This window comes from Gossypium arboreum, chromosome 7 (genome assembly GCF_025698485.1).
Source record: "Gossypium arboreum isolate Shixiya-1 chromosome 7, ASM2569848v2, whole genome shotgun sequence".
Classification (NCBI taxonomy): Eukaryota; Viridiplantae; Streptophyta; class Magnoliopsida; order Malvales; family Malvaceae; genus Gossypium; species Gossypium arboreum.
The window spans coordinates 103,893,165-103,913,801 of record NC_069076.1 but is presented as its reverse complement, the minus strand read 5'-3'; the positions used below and the strand labels follow the sequence as shown (position 1 = coordinate 103,913,801).

The window sequence follows — 20,637 nt, the reverse complement described above, 5'->3', positions numbered from 1 at the left end:
AAAATTTAAAGGATGAAGAAAAAAATACCAATTTTAAAGACTAAAATTTTCAACACATGTTATCCTAATAATCCACTTGTAAAAAGTTACACTAATATTATATATTTTCTACTTAATAATATTAAATCCAGAAAAAACATGTTTTTCTCATTTTATTTTTGAAAAGAAAAAGGTCAAAAGAAAAAATCGACCTACCAGCAACTACCTAAAAACTATTACAAGATTAACACTAAATTTTACTAAAAACTATTGAATTATATTATTAATAATATTTTTAGTAAATTTAATGTTGGGAGTCAAGTAATATTAATTTAATTAGAAGAAAGAATGTGTAACATTCCGAAATAGGGCCTAAACGGAACAGTGGTTGCGAAACCACAAATTTAGGGTAAAAAAAATATATATATATATATTTTATTATTATTTTGAGGTTCATGGTATGATTACATGATTGTGTGAAAATTTCGTGATAAAATTCTATGCATAAAGTGCTTAAATTGAGGTTAGGGACTAAATCGAATAATTTGCAAAACTTGCATTCTAGAAGTTTTAGTATGAAATTATTTTGGAATATTAATTAGGAGATCTTAAATGGTAATTTGACCAATTTTAAGTTCATGGACAAAATTAGGACATGGAAGGAATTTTGAAAGTTTAGTAAGGAGGGCATTTTGGTCATTTGGTTATTAACATTAATAAAAGGTGAAAAGATGATAAAATTGTATCATCTTCTTCAAGTTACCAGCAGAACCTTACCTCTCTCCATAGCTGGGGTTTATTCAACTTTCAAGCTTCATAGTAAGTGATTCCAAGCCCCGTTTTTAATGATCTTTACGTTTTTTAAGTCCCGGTAGCTCGATAAAGCTTATGCTAGCAATAATTTAAGTTAGGAATCAAATTTGGAAAAATACCCATAGGTGAAATTTGTGTATTTTGATGTTTTATGATGGAATATGAGGTTTTAAATTATGTTAGACAACTTGTGCTACTTGGTTTTAAGTGAAAACGAGTAAAAAGGCTTAATCGGTAAAAATACCTAATAGTCATAAGTACATGTTAGTGTGTGAATTTGATGTTGACATAGAAGGGAAAAATGATCAGCATGTCATAAAACATAAGAAAATAGGATGAAGTTTAATTTACGAGCCTTGGGGCAAAAGTGCAAATATGTGAAAGTTTAGGGGCAAAAATGTAATTTTTCCAAAGTTTGAGTAAAGGGTTGTTTTGATAAATGTTGATATTAAATAAGCTAAATTTGCTATTATAGATCAAGAAGAGCGAAATTCGAGAGTAGATCGGGAAAAGAAAAGTAAAGGACTAAATTGTAAAGTTTAGTCACATTTTGTATCGAGGTAAGTTTACAGTAAATAAATGCAATATTCTTTTATTTTACATTATTATTGTCAATTTCCAGCATTTATATATTTATGTTATGAAAATATTTAAAGTCGAATTTAAGGTGAAGTGTGAGAGGAAAAGTGTTAGAAAGCCGGTTGAACCCTAGGAATGTTAGGATATTAGGGTTGATGGAGATGAACGAAATGAGCCATGTAAGTCCATATTAGAAATATGGCTTTGGAGACAGGATTGAGCCATATAAGTCCATATTATATATGGCATTGGAGCAGGAATAATTCATGTAAGTCCATGTCAAAGACATGGCATTGGCGAGATATTGATAGACAGAGCGACCTAGTATCCTTAGTATTCCGAGTGGTTCAACGGGTCAGGATACGAGTTAAATTATAGTGAATTAACAGCAAAGGAAAAGTAGATTATACTTATGAAAAGGAAAGGTCGGTAAGAAAGAAGGTAAGGAATAAAGAAGAAGATAGAAATTGAGAAGTAAAGAAATTTATGATGTTAGATGATATTATGCATAATTATCCATTATGTTGAATGTTGTGATTTATTTGCTTGTAAGCTTACTAAGCCTAGTGCTTAATCTCTTTATTTTCTTCTTCTTATAGTACTTATCTAGCCACTGGGATCGAAGGAAACGTCGGAGGCCGATCACACTATCAAATAAATAACTCGGTATAATTAGGCGTTTTGTTTTGTGTATGGCATGTATAGAAACTTAGCCACTTTTGGTATAATATGAACAATGAATGATGTGTAAATACTTGCTAGTGATTAGCTAATAAAATGGCCGATGATATGCATGTTTATTAATATGTATGATTGAATGGTGATTATCACATGAAAATTATGAAAATGTGAAAGTAACCTAAAACAGATTCAAGTAACAGCAATGACGTAACTTTGAAAAATCACTAAAATTTTATAAACATAGTTTGAAGATGAATAATATATGAAATTAAAGCTTATTATGTCTATTTTCTTATGGAATAAGAAAAATAGGTAAAGGTATTATATTTCATTATATATCTGAGTTTTAGTGAAACAGGGTCAGAGCAATTTCTGGAACCCCTGTTTCACCTTTGGAAATTCACCATAAATTGTACAAAACTAATTAGAAGGTATACTTTATATGGTTATAATCCTTGTTGAGTCTAGTTTTAATAGAAACAAACGTCTTAGTGATATGAATTTTTTACAGGAAGAAACATGGTTCGTAGTAACAAGAGGTTAGTGCAGTCAAGTTTTGAAACAGGGGAAACTTTAACTAATAAACTGTACTAATTGGCCAAGTCAAAAATCTATGAAAAAAATTAGTAGATAGATATATGAGTCTAGTTTCAGGAAAAATTTACGGATCTTAATTTCGAGTTTGAAACTCAAGATATGAATTTTAGGCGACTCACTGACGCAGAATGGCAGCACATTCGAAATGCTTAAATAAACAATTTAAACTTATTTAAGGGATAGAATAAGTTTAGTAATGCCTCGTGCTCGATTCTCGAAACAGTCTCGGGTAAGGAGTGTTACATTTATTGGTATCGAGCAGGTTTAGTCGGTTCTCGAGCAGTTAGTGTGAGAAAAGTCTAACTATACATGCCATACTTGTATTTTGATAGTGTGACGACTCGACGATTTTTTTAAATATTTTGTTTTATAGTAATGGATCCGGCAGCCGGTGATGATGATGTAGAAAGTAATGCTTGCTTCCACGAAGGGCAGCGCCATCGAGAATAGGCCAGTAATAGTTGATCGGGAGAGTGACTCGAAGCTCTCTTCCGAGCTTTGAATGATTTATTTGCGAGTTCGTTCGCACGAATCCCAGATTAGACCTCCACCCCTCATGATTCTCGGGCTACCCATGTAGCTCAAGCTTCCCCGATCCACAGTGCGGTGGTAAGAGAAAACCACCATTGATAGAATCAGAAACAAAGGCGAAGAGTTCGAGTAACAAAAGATGATGATGCGAAAGAGCGAATTTTGGTTAGAAAATACTATCGAGTCTTTGACGAATTATCTTGTACACCGAGGAATGTATGAAATGTGTAGTATCACTTCTTAGAGACTCGACCTACTCTTGGTGGAAGACACTTGTATCGGTTGTACCGAAAGAGAGGGTCACTTGGGATTTCTTTCAGAAGAATTTTGTAAAAAGTACATCATCGAGAGGTTTATTGGCGTAAGAGAAAGGAATTCTGGAATTGAAACAAGGCAATATGGCGGTGACCGATTATGAGCGTGAATTTGTCGCTCATAAATATGCTCAAGAATGTGTGTCCACAGAGGCTATCCTGTAAAAGGTTTGAGGATGGGTTAAATGATAATATCCATTGTCGGTGGGTGTCCTAGAAATAAAAGAGTTCGTTATTTTAGTTGAGAGAGCACTGAAGGCGAGGAGCTATTAAAAAGAAAAGGCAAAGTTGAGACAGAGACACAAGATACAAAGAAGAGACAGATGAGCAGATCATTTCAGGCTACATCCAAGAGGCCCAGAGAGTTTTCTACCAGATCTAGCTTTTCGGCAGGGCAATTTAGTCAGAATAGAGGTAGCAGATTTAAGGATCCGAAGGCTCAGACCACCTCGACTATGAGTGTAGGTAATGTCAGACAGGGTAGATCAGGGTGTCCACGGTGTGGTAGACTTCATTATGGTCCTTGTCGCAAGGCGAAAATGTTTGCTATAAATGTGGTGCTCGGATCATTTTGTACGAGAATGTCCGAAGTGGCTAGCCGAGAGGTAACATAGAGTGCTAGATCCGAAATGCTCCTACTAGAGGCGGATCACCGAGGCAACCGGAGTAGGAGCAAATGTGAGGTACCTCTAGAGATTCGGCTGTGAGACCGGATGTTAGAGCCCTGCAAGGACTTATGCTATTCGTGCACGCCAAGAGGCATCCTCCCGATGTGATTACGGTACATTTTCTCTACATGATATTAATGTCATTGCTCGATTGATCCGGGTTCAACTCATTCTTATGTTTGTATGAAATTGATACCTAGTATAAGTATGCCTATAGAATCTCTGAATTTGTGATTAAAGTATCGAATCCATTAGGCAAGCATGTATTAGTAGATAAGGTATGTAGAAATTGTCCTTTAATGATTAGAGGCTCTTGTTTTTCGGCCGATCTCATGCTATTGCCATTTGATGAGTTTGATGTGATTCTTGGTATGGATTGGTTGACTACACATGATGTGATAGTGAATTGTGGAAAGAAATTCATTGAGTTGAAGTGTGAAAATGGTGAAATTCTTGGGTTAATTCGGAAGAGTCGATAGTTCATTTCCTATAATTTCTATATGTCCGCTCGTAAATACTTGAGAAAAGGGTATGAAGCTTATCTTGCTTTTGTGTTGAACACTAAAGATCCGAATTGAAAATTGAATCGATGCTCGTGGTATGTGAGTTTCCGATGTGTTTAGGAAGAACTACGTGTTTGCCTCCTGTTAGAGAAGTTGAGTTTGGTATTGAGTTGATTCCGGTACCACGCCCATTTTATTGCTCCTTATAGAATGGCTCTATTGGAATTGAAAGAATTGAAAGCTCGATTGTGAATTAACAGATAAAGGCTTTGTAAGACCCAGAGTTCACCATGGGTGCACCAGTGCTATTTGTGAAAAAAAAGACGGATCGATGAGATTGTGCATAGATTATCGGCAACTTAACAAGGTAACAAGAAAGAACAAGTATCCATTGCCTAGAATTGATGATTTGTTTGATCAACTGAAGGAGCTACTGTGTTTTCAAGATAGATTTGAGATCCGGATACTATCGATTATGAGTTAAAGAGTCGATGTCTGAAGATCGCTTTCCGGACTAGGTATGGTCATTATGAGTTCCTTGTGATGCCATTTGGCTTGACTAATGCTCCTGCCATTTTATGGACTTAATGAACCGAATTTTTAGACCATACTTAGATAAGTTTGTAGTTGTGTTCATTGATGATATTTTGATTTATTCTCATGATGAGACCGAGCATGCGAGCATTTGAGAACAGTTTACAAATTCGAGAGATAATCGGTTGTATGCCAAGTTCAGCAAAAGTGAGTTCTGGTTACGAGAAGTTGGTTTTCTTAGACATATTGTCTCAGGTGAAGGTATTAAGGTTGATACGAGTAAGATTTCAACCATTGTTGATTGGAAGCCTCCTAGAAATGTATCAGAAGTTAGAAGTTTTCTTGGTCTTGCGGATATTATAGACGATTTGTGGAGGATTTTCCATGATAGCTACCCGTTGATGAGACCGCTACGGAAGGATGTTAAGTTTGAATGGATGAGAAGTGCCAACAAAGTTTTGACAAGTTAAAGGCATTGTTGACTAAGCTCCTATCTTAGTACAAGGAACCGGGTAAAGAATTTGTGATTCTGATGATGCATCCTTGAATGGGCTCGGTTGTGTACTCATGCAGGAAGGAAAGGTAATTGCTTATGCCTCTGACAATTGAAGCCACATGAGAAAAATTATCGACACATAATTTAGAGCTAGTTGCTATTGTATTTACATTGAAGATTTGGAGACATTATTTGTATGGTGAAAGGTGCTGGGATATTTACCGATCATAAAAGCTTGAAATACTTGATGACTCAAAAGATTTGAATTTGAGGCAAAGAAGATGGTTGGAATTGCTTAAAGATTATGAGTTAGTGATTGATTATCACCCGTAAGGCAAATGTAGTTCTTGACGCTTTAAGCAGAAACTTTTATTTACATTGCGAGCTTTGAATACCAATTTAGCCATGTCAGATGATGGTTCTATTTTAGCTGAATTTAGAGCTAAACCGGTATTTCTTGAAGAGATTTGTGAAGCTCAGAAAGATGATAATGAGTTACAAGCTAAAAGAGTTCAATGTGAGTCGGGCATAGAATCGATTTCGGATTGGTTCGATGGTTGTTTGATGTTTAGAGACGTAATTTGTGTACCAAAGAATGATGAGCTTATTCGGAAGATTTTACAGAAGCACATAGCAGTTCTTTATCTATTCATCCAGGCAGTACAAAAATGTATAATGATTTGAAGAAATTGTATTGGTGGGTAGGAATGAAAAGAGATATTTCAGAGTTTGTTTCTAGATGCTTGATTTGTCAACAGGTAAAGGCCGAACATCGGTACCCTCGTGATTATTGCAACTTTGTGCTAGTTAGGAATGAAAATGGGACAGAGTTACTATGGATTTTGTGACAGGATTGCGTTAACACTAAAAAGAAAGATGCAATATGGGTTGTGATTGATAAGCTAACTAAGTCGGCTCATTTTATCCCAATCCATATGGATTATTCACTTGACAAGTTGGCCGAGTTATACATTTCAGAGATAGTTAGACTACATGGAGTGCCATTATCGATCATTTCGACGAGAGATCCAAGATTTACTTCACGGTTCGGAAGAAGTTACAAGAGGCTTTAGGTACGAAGTTGAGTTTTAGTACGACTTTTCACCCTCGAATCGATGGTCATCGGAGAGAGTTATTCGTACTTGAAGATATGCTTAGATGTTGTGTATTAGAATTTCAAGGTAGTTGGGAAAAATACTTACCATTGGTAGAGTTTGCCTACAATAATAGTTATCATCAAGTTTGAAGATGGCACCTTATGAAGCTTTGTATGGACGTAAATGCCGCACACCTTTATATTGGATGAGCTTAAAGAAAGCCGATTCTGGGGTTGATCTAGTTAAAGAAACGGAAGAAAAGTGAAAGTTATCGAAATTGTTTAAAAGCAGCTTCAGACAGGCAGAAGTCGTATGCAGATTTAAAAAGAAAAGAGATCGAATATCAAGATGGTGACAAAGTTTTTTTGAAAGTATCCTTGTGGAAGAAAGTTCTCAGATTTGGCAAGAAAGGCAAACTAAGTCCACGTTTTATTGGACCGTTTGAAGTGATTGAGAGAGTCAGACCATTAGCATATCGGTTAGCTTTACCGATTGAGTTAGAGAAGATTCATAATGTATTTCATGTGTCTATGCTACGTCATTATCGTTCAGATCCGTCACATGTGATTTCTCAAATAGAGGTTGAGATTCAGCCAGACATGACTTACGGTGAAGAACCGGTAAAGATTCTAGCTCGAGAGGTAAAGCAATTAAGGAACAAAAGTATTGTACTTGTGAAAGTACTATGGAATAGACATGGGGTAGACGAGGCTACATGGGAACCCGAAGAGGCTATACGAAAACAATACCCATATCTCTTCACAGGTAAGATTTTGGGACGAAAATCCCTAAAGGGGGAGAAATGTAACATTAGAAATAGGGCCTAAGCGGAACGTGGTCATGAAACCACAAATTTAGGGTAAAAAAAATATATATATATATATATTTTATTATTATTTTGAGGTTCATGGTATGATTACATGATTGTGTGAAAATTTCGTGATAAAATTCTATGCATAAAGTGCTTAAATTGAGGTTAGGGACTAAATCGAATAATTTGCAAAACTTGCATTCTAGAAGTTTTAGTATGAAATTATTTTGGAATATTAATTAGGAGATCTTAAATGGTAATTTGACCAATTTTAAGTTCATGGACAAAATTAGGACATGGAAGGAATTTTTGAAAGTTTAGTAAGGAGGGCATTTTGGTCATTTGGTTATTAACATTAATAAAAAGGTGAAAAAGATGATAAAATTGTATCATCTTCTTCAAGTTACCAGCAGAACCTTACCTCTCTCCATAGCTGGGGTTTATTCAACTTTCAAGCTTCATAGTAAGTGATTCCAAGGCTGTTTTTAATGATCTTTACGTTTTTAAGTCCCAGTAGCTCGATAAAGCTTATGCTAGCAATAATTTAAGTTAGGAATCAAATTTGGAAAAATACCCATAGGTGAAATTTGTGTATTTTGATGTTTTATGATGGAATATGAGGTTTTAAATTATGTTAGACAACTTGTGCTACTTGGTTTTAAGTGAAAACGAGTAAAAGGCTTAATCGGTAAAAATACCTAATAGTCATAAGTACATGTTAGTGTGTGAATTTGATGTTGACATAGAAGGAAAATGATCAGCATGTCATAAAACATAAGAAAATAGGATGAAGTTTAATTTACGAGCCTTGGGGCAAAAGTGCAAATATGTGAAAGTTTAGGGGCAAAAATGTAATTTTTCCAAAGTTTGAGTAAAGGGTTGTTTTGATAAATGTTGATATTAAATAAGCTAAATTTGCTATTATAGATCAAGAAGAGCGAAATTCGAGAGTAGATCGGGGAAAAGAAAAAGTAAAGGACTAAATTGTAAAGTTTAGTCACATTTTGTATCGAGGTAAGTTTACAGTAAATAAATGCAATATTCTTTTATTTTACATTATTATTGTCAATTTCCAGCATTTATATATTTATGTTATGAAAATATTTAAAGTCGAATTTAAGGTGAAGTGAGAGGAAAAGTGTTAGAAAGCCGGTTGAACCCTAGGAATGTTAGGATATTAGGGTTGACAGATGAACGAAATGAGCCATGTAAGTCCATATTAGAAATATGGCTTTGGAGACAGGATTGAGCCATGTAAGTCCATATTATATATGGCATTGGAGCAGAATAATTCATGTAAGTCCATGTCAAAGACATGGCATTGGCGAGATATTGATAGAGCGAGAGCGACCCTAGTATCCTTAGTATTCCGAGTGGTTCAACGGGTCAGGATCTGAGTTAAATTACAGTGAATTAACAGCAAAGGAAAAGTAGATTATACTTATGAAAAGGAAAGGTCGTAAGAAAGAAGGTAAGGGAATAAAGAAGAAGATAGAAATTGAGAAGTAAAGAAATTTATGATGTTAGATGATATTATGCATAATTATCCATTATGTTGAATGTTGTGATTTATTTGCTTGTAAGCTTACTAAGCCTAGTGCTTAATCTCTTTATTTTCTTCTTCTTATAGTACTTATCTAGCCACTCGGGGATCGAAGGAAAGCGTCGGAGGCCGATCACACTATCAAAGAAATAACTCGGTATAATTAGACGTTTTGTTTTGTGTATGGCATGTATAGAAACTTAGCCACTTTTGGTATAATATGAACAATGAATGATGTGTAAATACTTGCTAGTGATTAGCTAATAAAATGGCCGATGATATGCATGTTTATTAATATGTATGATTGAATGGTGATTATCACATGAAAATTATGAAAATGTGAAAGTAACCTAAAAACAGATTCAAGTAACAGCAATGACGTAACTTTGAAAAATCACTAAAAATTTTATAAACATAGTTTGAAGATGAATAATATATGAAATTAAAGCTTATTATGTCTATTTTCTTATGGAATAAGAAAAATAGGTAAAGGTATTATATTTCATTATATATCTGAGTTTTAGTGAAATAGGGTCAGAGCAATTTCTGGAACCCTATTTCACCTTTGAAATTCACCATAAATTGTACAAAACTAATTAGAAGGTATACTTTATATGGTTATAATCCTTGTTGAGTCTAGTTTTAATAGAAACAAACGTCTTAGTGATATGAATTTTGTACAGGAAGAAACATGGTTTGTAGTAACAAGAGGTTAGTGCAGTCGAGTTTTGAAACAGGGGAAACTTTAACTAATAAACTGTACTAATTGGCCAAGTAAAAATCTATGAAAAAATTAGTAGATAGATATATGAGTCTAGTTTCAGGAAAAATTTACGGATCTTAATTTTGAGTTTCGAACTTAAGATATGAATTTTTAGGCGACTACGACGCAGAATGGCAGCACATTCCGAAATGCTTAAATAAACAATTTAAACCTATTTAAGGGATAGAATAAGTTTAGTAATGCCTCGTGCTCGATTCTGGAAACAGTCTCGGGTAAGGAGTGTTACAGAATGGAACTCAAATTCTAAAATAAATAATAAATATTAGTAAATCTATATTGATAATATAATTTTTTAAATAAAAATTTTAATTTCTTTTAAAGTTGTACATTAAGTTATCTGAATTTATGCAGGTGAAAATTATAGCCCTAAAATTTCCTATTGGAATGGCAAACATTGTGTTGAAGTTAAAATAGGCGATAAGTTTTTGTATTTTTTGAAAATTTAAAATATACTTCATATATTTTTATTTTTATGAATTTAATTTTTCTATGTAGTGGAGGTTCTAGTGAATCAAGAGAGAAGAAACGGTGTTTATGGAGATTAGATGCTGAGGTAGAGTTCGGGCTCAGTGAATTTTGGCTGCCCGATGAACTCGTGATCTTAACAGAGACTGTGGTTCTGGAAAGGTTTGATTTTGGGAGAAAATCGGTCTCTTCAATGGCTGATACAAGGGTGTTTTTGGTTTCAAACATTGAAGAAGAAGGGTTACCAGAGCTAAGCTTTCATTTTTGCCGATTCATTTTACTTTGCAAGTTCTTTTGAACAGTTTTTAATTCTGTTTCCTTTTTGCGTTTTCAAGGCATCGTTTTGGTGATCGGTTATTTTTTGACAGCTATTGTTTCCTTCTTTTAAAGCTGGTAACCGCACTTATTGATTCTTCAAATCAATAATAGTATCAGTTGATTCAAAAAAAAATTCAAAATTCAGGTCTAACTGTTAATATTATTATTATTTTATTAAATTCAAGTTATTTAAATGTCATTTTTTTTAATTACATTGCCACCAAGTGAGTATTTTTTTTATTTCAAAATGTCACGCTTACAAATTTAACAAAAAAAACTTAACAGTGCTAATAGTTGGTAGAGACGAATCCTCACCAAGGCCCCCTAATTTTTTTAAAATTATTATTAAACTTTTGAAAAAATTTAAAGATTTCGATTAGGCTCTTCAATTATTAATTTTTTTTGTAAATTTTCATAAAAACCTCTAAATTTTTTTAGTCTTAATCAAACTGACCAACATTTTTTAAAAACCTCACTAAAACCCTTAAAATTTTTAAAAGTTTTAGTTAAGCTCATCCAAAACTTAATGTCAAGATTTATCATGTACAGTTGAACTTGAATTTTGTAATTTGAAAAGTAAAAACACTAACTTTCTGAAATAAAAGTACAGAGATTAAAGCGTAAATTTTTGAAAAGTACAAAAATTATTGACATATTTTTAACATAATATTAATAAATATTATGTTGAAATCAATGCTAATATTAAAAAACAAAATAATTCCTCAGCAGCCAAGATGGAAGCGCCTGTTACCAAAGAGGAAAACAATAACACATTAACATGTTGTATTAAAAACTTTTTCTTCTTTTCTTTTTTAGTGGTTTCATGTTAGTTTAATAAAAAATCTGTAATAGACATTGCTATAAAAATAACCACAAATCCTAAAATGATTAGTCTCTATGAATCGTAAAACGAACATGGAGAATATTTTGATTTACCCACAAAAAGAAAAACATTATCTGCTAGTGGTTAATATTAAGCATGAGACTTGTTGATACTAAGTAGCAGCAAGGGAAGAGATAATTAAGGAGGAGAAGGTGATGGTATAAAAAAAAGGTCGGTTCACCTAATCAAGAGGAGAGTCGAAAAAGTATAAGGAAGTAGAAAATGAGGCTATTTGTTAAGGAAGACCATGAGGGCTAGTAAGAGAGCCTAGGATTTGATCCCTTCTTTCTCATTCTTCAGGGTATTTATAGGATGTTATTTATCCATTTATGCCATGTCATGACTGACAATCTCGAGGTGATGGTGAATGTGTGGTCAACTAGGTGGCAGGTTAGTTACATCTTGATTGTCATCAAGTGCGATACTACTTTGACACTCTCCTTGTTTGGGATCACTAGTGAAGCATAACAACCTTGTACTATCTTAATAAGGAGAATGTCAGAGCAATACAACACATTTGTCGACAACCAATGTGTAACCAACCTATCACCTGGCCGATCACATGTTCACCCTCACTCTGAGATTGTTGGTGATATGGCTTAAATGGACAAAGACCCCCCTTCTCCCGACACCTATAAATACGCCGAAGAATGACGAATAAAGGATCGAATCCTGGACGCTCTTACTATCCCTCATCCTCTGTCATCCTCAACATATAGCCTCTCATTCTCTACCTCCTTATACTTTTCCAACTCTCCGCCTAAGTAGATGAACCAACATCGTTCGTACCATCACCGTCTTTTCCTTATCTCTTCCCTAATTTAACAAGATTAATGGTTGGTTAATATTTAACATTAGATTAATGACTGAGGTGAAAAAAAAAAAACATTTATACGTGTTTATTAAAAGTATCTCACTTATGTATGATAAACATATGTATTATAGTAAATTTTTGCATGACACGTTTTAAAAACCCTAAATTTTAGGACATGCCTTATCTCTTACACATCTTTTTTTTTTCTCAAAACAGAAAACTAAGAACAGACTTTGCATAGCTAAATACTCTTTGTTATCTATTTCTTACAAAAGAAAAAAAAAACATTCTTTGTTATCGTTTTAAATTACATACAATATTTTTAATATTGTTTTGGTTTTGATATATCAGTAGACATGATTGAAGGCACATTATCGTTTTAAATTATTTATACATTTATATATATATATATATATATATATATATATTCTCTTATTATTATTTTTCCCCAAAGATCGAAAGACATTATGGTTAGGTAGTTAGCTAAGGTTGTTGAGTTTCTAAATTCAGTGAATGGAGAGATACAAAGAACATGTTTCATGTGTTCAATTATTGAGATCTTGTTGTTGCTGCATGGGCAAGAAATGAATGTTGTCATGTCTTGTCTTAGCAGGCTTATTTTGGTCTAATTCTTCTCTCAACCCTTGTATGTTTTGTACATTTGAAATTTAGTCCATTTATTTTTAATTTCAGGAATTTAGTTCCACTATTCTTTTGTTTTAATAATGGAAATCCAATTGATAATGACGTCAAGGAACTCCACTAAAATAGTTCACGTGGCATTTTGAAAATTAAAAAAAAAAATTACATGATTAATATGGAAATATCATATCTAGGGTTCAACACTATTTCAAAGAACTTGATTTTTTTTTTCTTTTTTTGCTTTCATGAATTGCAGGACTTTAAATTCATACTTTAATTATTAAAGAAGAATTAAATTCATGAAATTAAAAGTAGGGGACTAAATTTTAAATGAACAATAAATATACTGACTGAGAGCATAATTAGACCGTAAATGAACAAATAAGAAAAAGTGTTCATTGTTCCTTATATGTCAAGCAAGCTTGCCTACCCAAAACTATTGCTAATTTGACCAACAATATCTCACTTGTGTGTTTTGGTGATTATATTGTTCTTATTTGACCTCTTTCCCCTACACTATGTGACAAAATCAAAATGATAATGAATTTTAAATAACATATCATTGGTATATTTTTATTTTTATTTAAATATGTTCGAAATTATTTTTTAAAATAGGTTGATTAATTTTAGAAAATATGAAAATTTTAAATTTTTAAGAATATAGATTTTAAATTAATTTTTTTACAAAATTCTTAATAAATAGATGAAATAATATTTAAATATGATCCCTAAGTTTTTTGTTTTTTGGTTTACTTCATGGACGTTTTAACAAATATGTCACTAGATTTCTCTAAACGTAAGAATGCTGTCTTATTTTGAAAACTAATTAAAGCATTTAATAAACATGCAAAAACATCAATGGTTAAATAAATAGCAAACCAAATCACTTGCATTGGTGTTATGGAATTATACTACTCTAAACATGTCTTTTCGAGTATAGAATTAATCGAGTTGATGAGTATTATATTATCATTTTAGTTTAATTTGAAGTTTTTCAAATTGAATCAAATGAAATGAAATTAAAGTAGAATTGAGTAAAATTAGAAGAAGAAAAACAGGTCAAATTAAATTATTGTTCACAAAATGATTAATTCCAAGATAGAACACATAAATTGAGACCAAATATATAGTTGAAAACAATTTTAAAGCAAAATAAGAGATAAAAAAAACAATATTTTGTATCGTAAACTTAATTTGGTAATTTGTTTGTTTAAGGCCTTAAATTTATCGTTTTGAAATTTAAATTTTAAATTTTATATGATTTTTAGAATTTTATTAAAATTTTAATATATTTTAATTTTTTGTAAATTGTTATAAATATTTTGAATTTTTTATATTTTTCTTGAAAGGGACTAATTTGTTCATTTTGAAATTTATAGGGACATAAGGGTATTTATACTAATTTTTATTCGAATTATTCAAATTATTTGAGTTGTAAAATTCAACTCAACTCAAATATAAAAACCAAATTACTTATTTAAGTTGCTTCAAAAAACCGAAGAACTAAATTCTATTAACCTGAAATTCAAAAAATAGAGTCAATTTGAGTTTGAAACTATTTTTAATATTTTAATAAAAGAAAACTTGATTAAAATATTGAGTTAAACTCAATACCAACTCGACTTAACTAAAATATGATTACAATAAATATTTTAATAAAAGAAAACTTGGAGTAGTATAAGTGTAGCGGATGAAGTTGTGACAAAGCTGAGTTTGATGAAGCTAGAGAATTAACAATTAGGGACAATTTTTATCAAAAGTTGGAAAGAATTAATGAAATTGTAAAATTTTTTGGAGAGATTAAAATTAAGGACAAAACTTCTCCCTCCCTTGATTAGAAAATATCCATTGGGCTAAAGCCCAATAAATATGCAATTGGGCCTTCTCAAAAGTGAATCAATTTTTTAAAATGGTATTTAACGAATTCGATAAGATACAAAACAATAATAATATTAATATTACATTAACTTTTTTAGGAATAAATCAACTTTGATTTAATGTATAATTTTATATAATTTTTTATAATTTTAATGTTTTATACATAAAATTTGAATTTAATAATTTTTTGTTAAAATAAGTATCTTTAAATTTTTTTTGAAAGGTAAACTCATTAATTCATTTAATGAATGAAACTATACAATTTAGAAAAAAAATAGCAAACACTTGTCATAAATGGTGAAGCATAAGCTCTATCAACAGAACAAATGTTTTAACCTTAATATCAATAGAACATTAAGACACGTTCACAATTGACTTTGTCATAACTCAAGCACGACATGTTTGGAGTGATTGCAAGTACTTAATACGATAAGGAAATCAACCCCGGCTAGTCCAAAGCGGTGAGCAAAAATCGACAAAAAATTCAAGCATTCACCAAATTAGAGAGAATGACAATAAAATCATCTGTTAAATCTCGTAAAATTAAGATTACATGCATAAACAAGACTAAGAAACATGCTACAAGAACAGACAAAAATTTCTAAAACTGAAGACTTATTAAACAATAGAAAAACAAACAAAAAATATATATAAACAAATTAAGACAACACGAGTCTAAATCGACACGTTAAATAATTTATTATTCTAAAATACTTTAAACAAATTAAGTAACTTTGAATTTTCTAAAATATTCTCAAAACAAAAACATAAAATCGACACCTAAAATCGTTTATTATCCTAAAATCCTCCCAAAATCACTTAATTTTAATTTTGTTCCTCAAGTAGCTTTGAATCATTCAATATGTTCGTTCTCCATCGTCTATTACAGAGTCTCAGAGCATAATATTTTCTCTAAATCTATTAATAGAATAATAATTTTAAAAAAACTCAAACTTCCATTTTGTATATTGAAAATCTCTTGATCTCGACGTGCAAGTTTTTTTCACGTAATTTCTGGGTTTTTTTTTTTTTTGCTTTGTTTCTGTAGTTTAATTGATCTTTTTCATGAAATTTTTATTTTCTAATTGTTTTTATCGCATTTTATTAATGTAATGTTAAGCTTGTTTTTCGATGATTAGCTTTATTGGCTATATTTTATTTTATTTTTGTTTTGTTTTAATTATAAGAAGGAAATAATTAGCTTTTCATTTGCATCGAATGATAACAATGGTTAATTGCAAGGATCAATTATTTTCTGAATAATTTTCAATATCATTTCATTTCTTCTCATCAATTATTGTTTTTCTGTACTATATGGATCATGAATTGAATATCAAATTTTCTTTGTAGGTACATTATATCAATTTGGGTGGTAAAATGGAACCCCCAATTTCCCTAGTTCGGGAAAAGGTAAAAAGGTTTCTGAATTAGGCATTTTGTTTTCCAAATTGGGGAAATAATTGGTTGTTTTTCATGGATTTAGATGGAGAATCTCCATGTATTTTTCCAATGGAGTCCTTTGTATCTAATGGTTTGGGAACTCATTTGTTTTCACATTTTAGTTCATTTGTTGATGGCTCTTTGTACTATTCTAGACACTTGTATTTACCTGGTAGTCTTGCATTTCGAGAAGGTTTTAGTTGCGTGTCGAAGTTCGCCGGTTCACTGCTTTTTTGGTTCTCTAGTATGTCGACTTCCAATTTGAGTAGGGATATATTGGCTAATAATCAACATGGTTTGAAATCTGGAAGTTGTAAATCTTCAGCTCAGGTTAAGCACATTGCTTCTTATAAGAATAACCTTATGGGATTTCATTTCGCTTGCGAATCGAAAGGTCGATCTGCCACCACACATGTATCATTACACTTCTTCGGAGAAGCGGAAGTGCTCCGTTCGTTTCCTCTGCTTTCATTATCTGTTGCTCTTATACCGCCATTTGATAACTTGTAAGGTTCTTTTATCTTCCATATTGCATAGTCGTTTACCTTTCTGATCGTGTTGTGTAATCGCATAGTTTGTCTATTATTAAACCATTTGGTTTATTGTGATCAGATGTTCAAAGGTGCTACCTGTTCCTCGGGAAAACACGGATGTTCAAATGCAAGAACGCAAGGATCGAAGGGCTTGTGAAGTTGGCCATCAAGGATATGGTAGTCCATCTTTTCTAGATTTAAATTGGACACAACATGCTGTTGAACCCCGAACCGGCATTGAGTTCCCAACAACATTGGACAACGTATTCGATAGACAGATTAATTCCAGTTTAGCTTCTGAGGTAAAACATTGTGCCCTTACTGCTTATACACCTCTATCTGTTCGCCTTTATTCCTTTAGCAGCTTATTTATGTTTTGAATATTCACGTTGCAGTTCGATATGCTTACACACAAAACATTATTAGGCCAAACTTGAAAAGGGAACATCCGTCACTTCAAAATAATCCCACCTTTTTTTTTTTTGACATTGTTGGGGTGTTTGGGGGTTATTTTTCAGTAACAGTGTTTAATGCTCTCAGGTGCTTGTTGGTACTGGATCAATTACCATAACGTTAATCAAAATCAAGTCTCTAGAGGTGTATGCATTTGGCTTTTGTAAGTACTAGTTGATTTTGCATCGTTCCTCTTACCTTATTGTTATTAGTAATGTGGTTTTCCCAGTGCTTCATTTACTCATGCTTGATTTTTCTTCTTCCCCTTATAGATATTCATCCATTCTCCGTATGCCAGAAACTGGGACCAAAGTATGCTTCTATTCCTGGGAATGAACCGAACAAACACAATGACTTTTATCAGGATCTTCTTAGGTACTTTAGAAATTTCATGCTGCTAGCAATTTATTTAGAAATTTTACTTACCACCAAATGCTAGTCGGGTTTATGTCTTTAGTTTCTGTCCTCTGTTCTTGTTTTTGCAGCCTTTCTTGTATTTTCTTGTCTATTTTCTTACAAATCTTTTCTTATATGAGTGTGCAGAGAGGACATTGGCATGACTGTTAGGCTAGTGGTTAACTGCAATGGGATGAAAGCCAGTGCAGTAAGAGAGTAAGTTCTTTTTCCCCATCTATTACACCCTTGAAAACTTTGTCAACTTGATTGTCCCGATTGAACCATTCCTTTGAAACTGCGTCTGATGAGAGCCATACGCTTGATTAGGTGCTTGGCTCTTTTGGACAGGCTGCATTTTGGTTTTCTCATTAACTGGCTTAATTGTGTATGTTTCAGTGAATTTGAAAAATCCCTTCGTGCACGGTTAGTAAAGGTAAGTGATCGAAGTTAGCAGGTCCCCTGCCGCTCTTGTTCATTTCTTCATTATCTGCTGAACTTGTGACAAAGTTCTTAACTTCTCGTAGGCTAATCCCGATACCGATTATCATTGCCTAAGTACATTTGGCTCCTTATTCACTCAAGATATCGCATTGCCTGTGGTAACCCCCTGTATCTCTTTGGATGATTATGATCTAACCTAGCAGCAACTCTCTTTAACTCTGTTGCATATGCAGGGAACAGTGATCGACTTTCAGCGGACAGCTGACGGACAACTATTTACCAAAAGTAAGTTCTCTCTCATTTTGTATCCCTTCTGCAACAGTAACAACCATTTTTAATCATACTACTATCTTTGGTTTTCTGTTCCATGCAAAATGAGTTTTAAAAAGTGATCCGATTCGTATCTTCTTTTTCTTTGTGAGGTACAAATTTGAAGTTTGTTGATTAGCTCTATACCGTAGACATACATCTTATAGTGAAAGAAATATTTGTGCAGTTGGAGGTAACCACATTGGAGTGGTTCAAAGCAAGGATTTGTGCAGTAAGTAAATGTCTCTGTGTTAGCACTTTCATTACACTTTTGAAGGGTGTCGATTAGTTCTATACCATAAACTATGATTTTAACAGTAAAAGCTCGAGATCCTAACACTTGGTTTCCATTCCAGGGGCTTTCTTCGGTATGTACATAGGAGATCTCCCAGTATCGGAACAAGCTAAAGAAAACATTGGGCAAAATGTTGCAAACATTATAAGGAGATGCTGAGATGGCTTTGTTTACCACAGCCATTGTCTCAAATTCTTTAAAATGAGCAAATAGCTACTACCATGAGCACAACGGGACAGTGGAAAATTCCGTGGGAACCACGCAATGGGTTTGCTGGAGAATTATACGAAACATATTCTTTGTAGCTTTTAGGATAATCATCAATTAGATATGTATATCCCCATTCTCTTCTTTATACACAGTCATGTTGTTATTATTAAGTTGCTAGCTTAAACCCTAAAGTTAAGTCAAAATTTACGAGAATTTAGGTAAAAATATTAGGTTTGAGAAATGGGTTTAAGTAAGAAATTCAAATCTATTTAAAATATGGGTAGATTTTGAGCTCAAATATGGCTCAGTCTGTTTTTGAGGTTTGTAATACATTATAGTGTGTTATATTATGATACTTTCATATATTATAATATTTATAACACATGAGATTAAATTTATAGTAAGGTACAATAATAAAATATAAACATATTAAAAAATGTTAAAGTTGCTTGTTTAATAAATGAGAAAATAAATTATTTAATATTAAATTAAAATAATATAAATATTTTTAAAAATAATGAGTTTATTTAAAATAGACTTGCGTTAATTATTTACAAATATTAACGAATTTTAAGTTTATATTTTAAGTTGGGTTTAGACAAACATAAAGTGTGTTATTTTTTAGACAAACATAAAGTGTGTTATTACATATAAGTCTAGTTCGAACCGAATTCCACTCATGAATACCTCAAATTTAGATATTAACTCATAAAGGAGTTTCAAATCTACTTTACTTGCATTCTTTCATTAAAGTGTTAATTATTTGGATTTTCATAATTTTGAAATTAATTTGTGTAGCAAATGTGTATGAAATGTACCATCTATTCATTCAAGTTTAAAATTCATTTGATATTTCATTTTGAGAAGATTTGGGTCAAATTATTAGATCTATTGATGGAAGCATAAGTCAAACTTTTAAATTTGCTTTTATATTGGGTAAATTTATCTAAAGTCACTAAATTATTAATAAGTTTATATTTTTGACTACTTAACTTCAAAAAGTTATAAAATAGTTACTAAACTACTTGAAAGTTGAGTCAATGTGTTGTTGAAATTATTGTTATATGACATTCTCTATTATTACACCAATCAAAAGCTATCATTCTCTTTCTCTTCCACAAATTATTTTTTTCATGAAACAGTTTTGAACATCACAAGTTTGTGAAACAAAATTCAAATAGCTTTCTTATCCAATCTTCTACATTGATCGTCAAATCAACTTCGGTCTAAGATATATTCTTCTACTTGTTGATGAAGACTTGATCCACCATATCGATTATCGAATCATTACTTAAAGTTCACTAAGCTCGCATGCTGAACTTTTTTTTCTAATGGAACTTATCCCAATAATTTAAAAAAATATCCGAATAATTCAACGACTTAAATAATCGAATAATTCAATAAATATTTTATAACTTTTTAAAATAAAGTAATTAAAACATAAATTTATTTTGAGTGGAACTTACCTCTTTATTTTTTTATACAATATATAATTTAATATATATGAAAATAAGTGATTTGTTTCACTCATATTATCCAAACTTTACCATTAATTTGCAACTAAAGTGATTTTTGGTTGAAGAGAGTGAACCAAAAGGGTTTCAATGTCGGGAGACAAAAATAGACACTT

General features: G+C 32.0%; 1 protein-coding gene across 2 annotated transcripts; it reads left to right on the top strand.

Annotated features, from left to right (window-relative positions):
* Positions 1-15,711: 15,711 nt before the first annotated feature.
* Positions 15,712-19,387, top strand: LOC108489121 (fatty-acid-binding protein 2). Of its 2 annotated transcripts, XM_053030908.1 has the most exons (11): positions 15,712-15,937; positions 16,281-16,876; positions 16,983-17,205; positions 17,444-17,519; positions 17,629-17,731; positions 17,900-17,968; positions 18,149-18,185; positions 18,277-18,351; positions 18,427-18,478; positions 18,690-18,734; positions 18,859-19,387. In XM_053030908.1, the coding sequence occupies exons 2-11, from the start codon at positions 16,404-16,406 to the stop codon at positions 18,954-18,956; spliced, it is 1,251 nt and encodes a 416-aa protein (XP_052886868.1). In that variant the 5' UTR covers positions 15,712-15,937; positions 16,281-16,403; the 3' UTR covers positions 18,957-19,387. The 2 variants fall into 2 exon arrangements, with proteins under 2 accessions (XP_052886868.1, XP_017648913.1); XM_017793424.2 differs by having other exon boundaries at positions 15,712-16,876.
* The last annotated feature ends 1,250 nt before the right edge of the window (positions 19,388-20,637 follow it).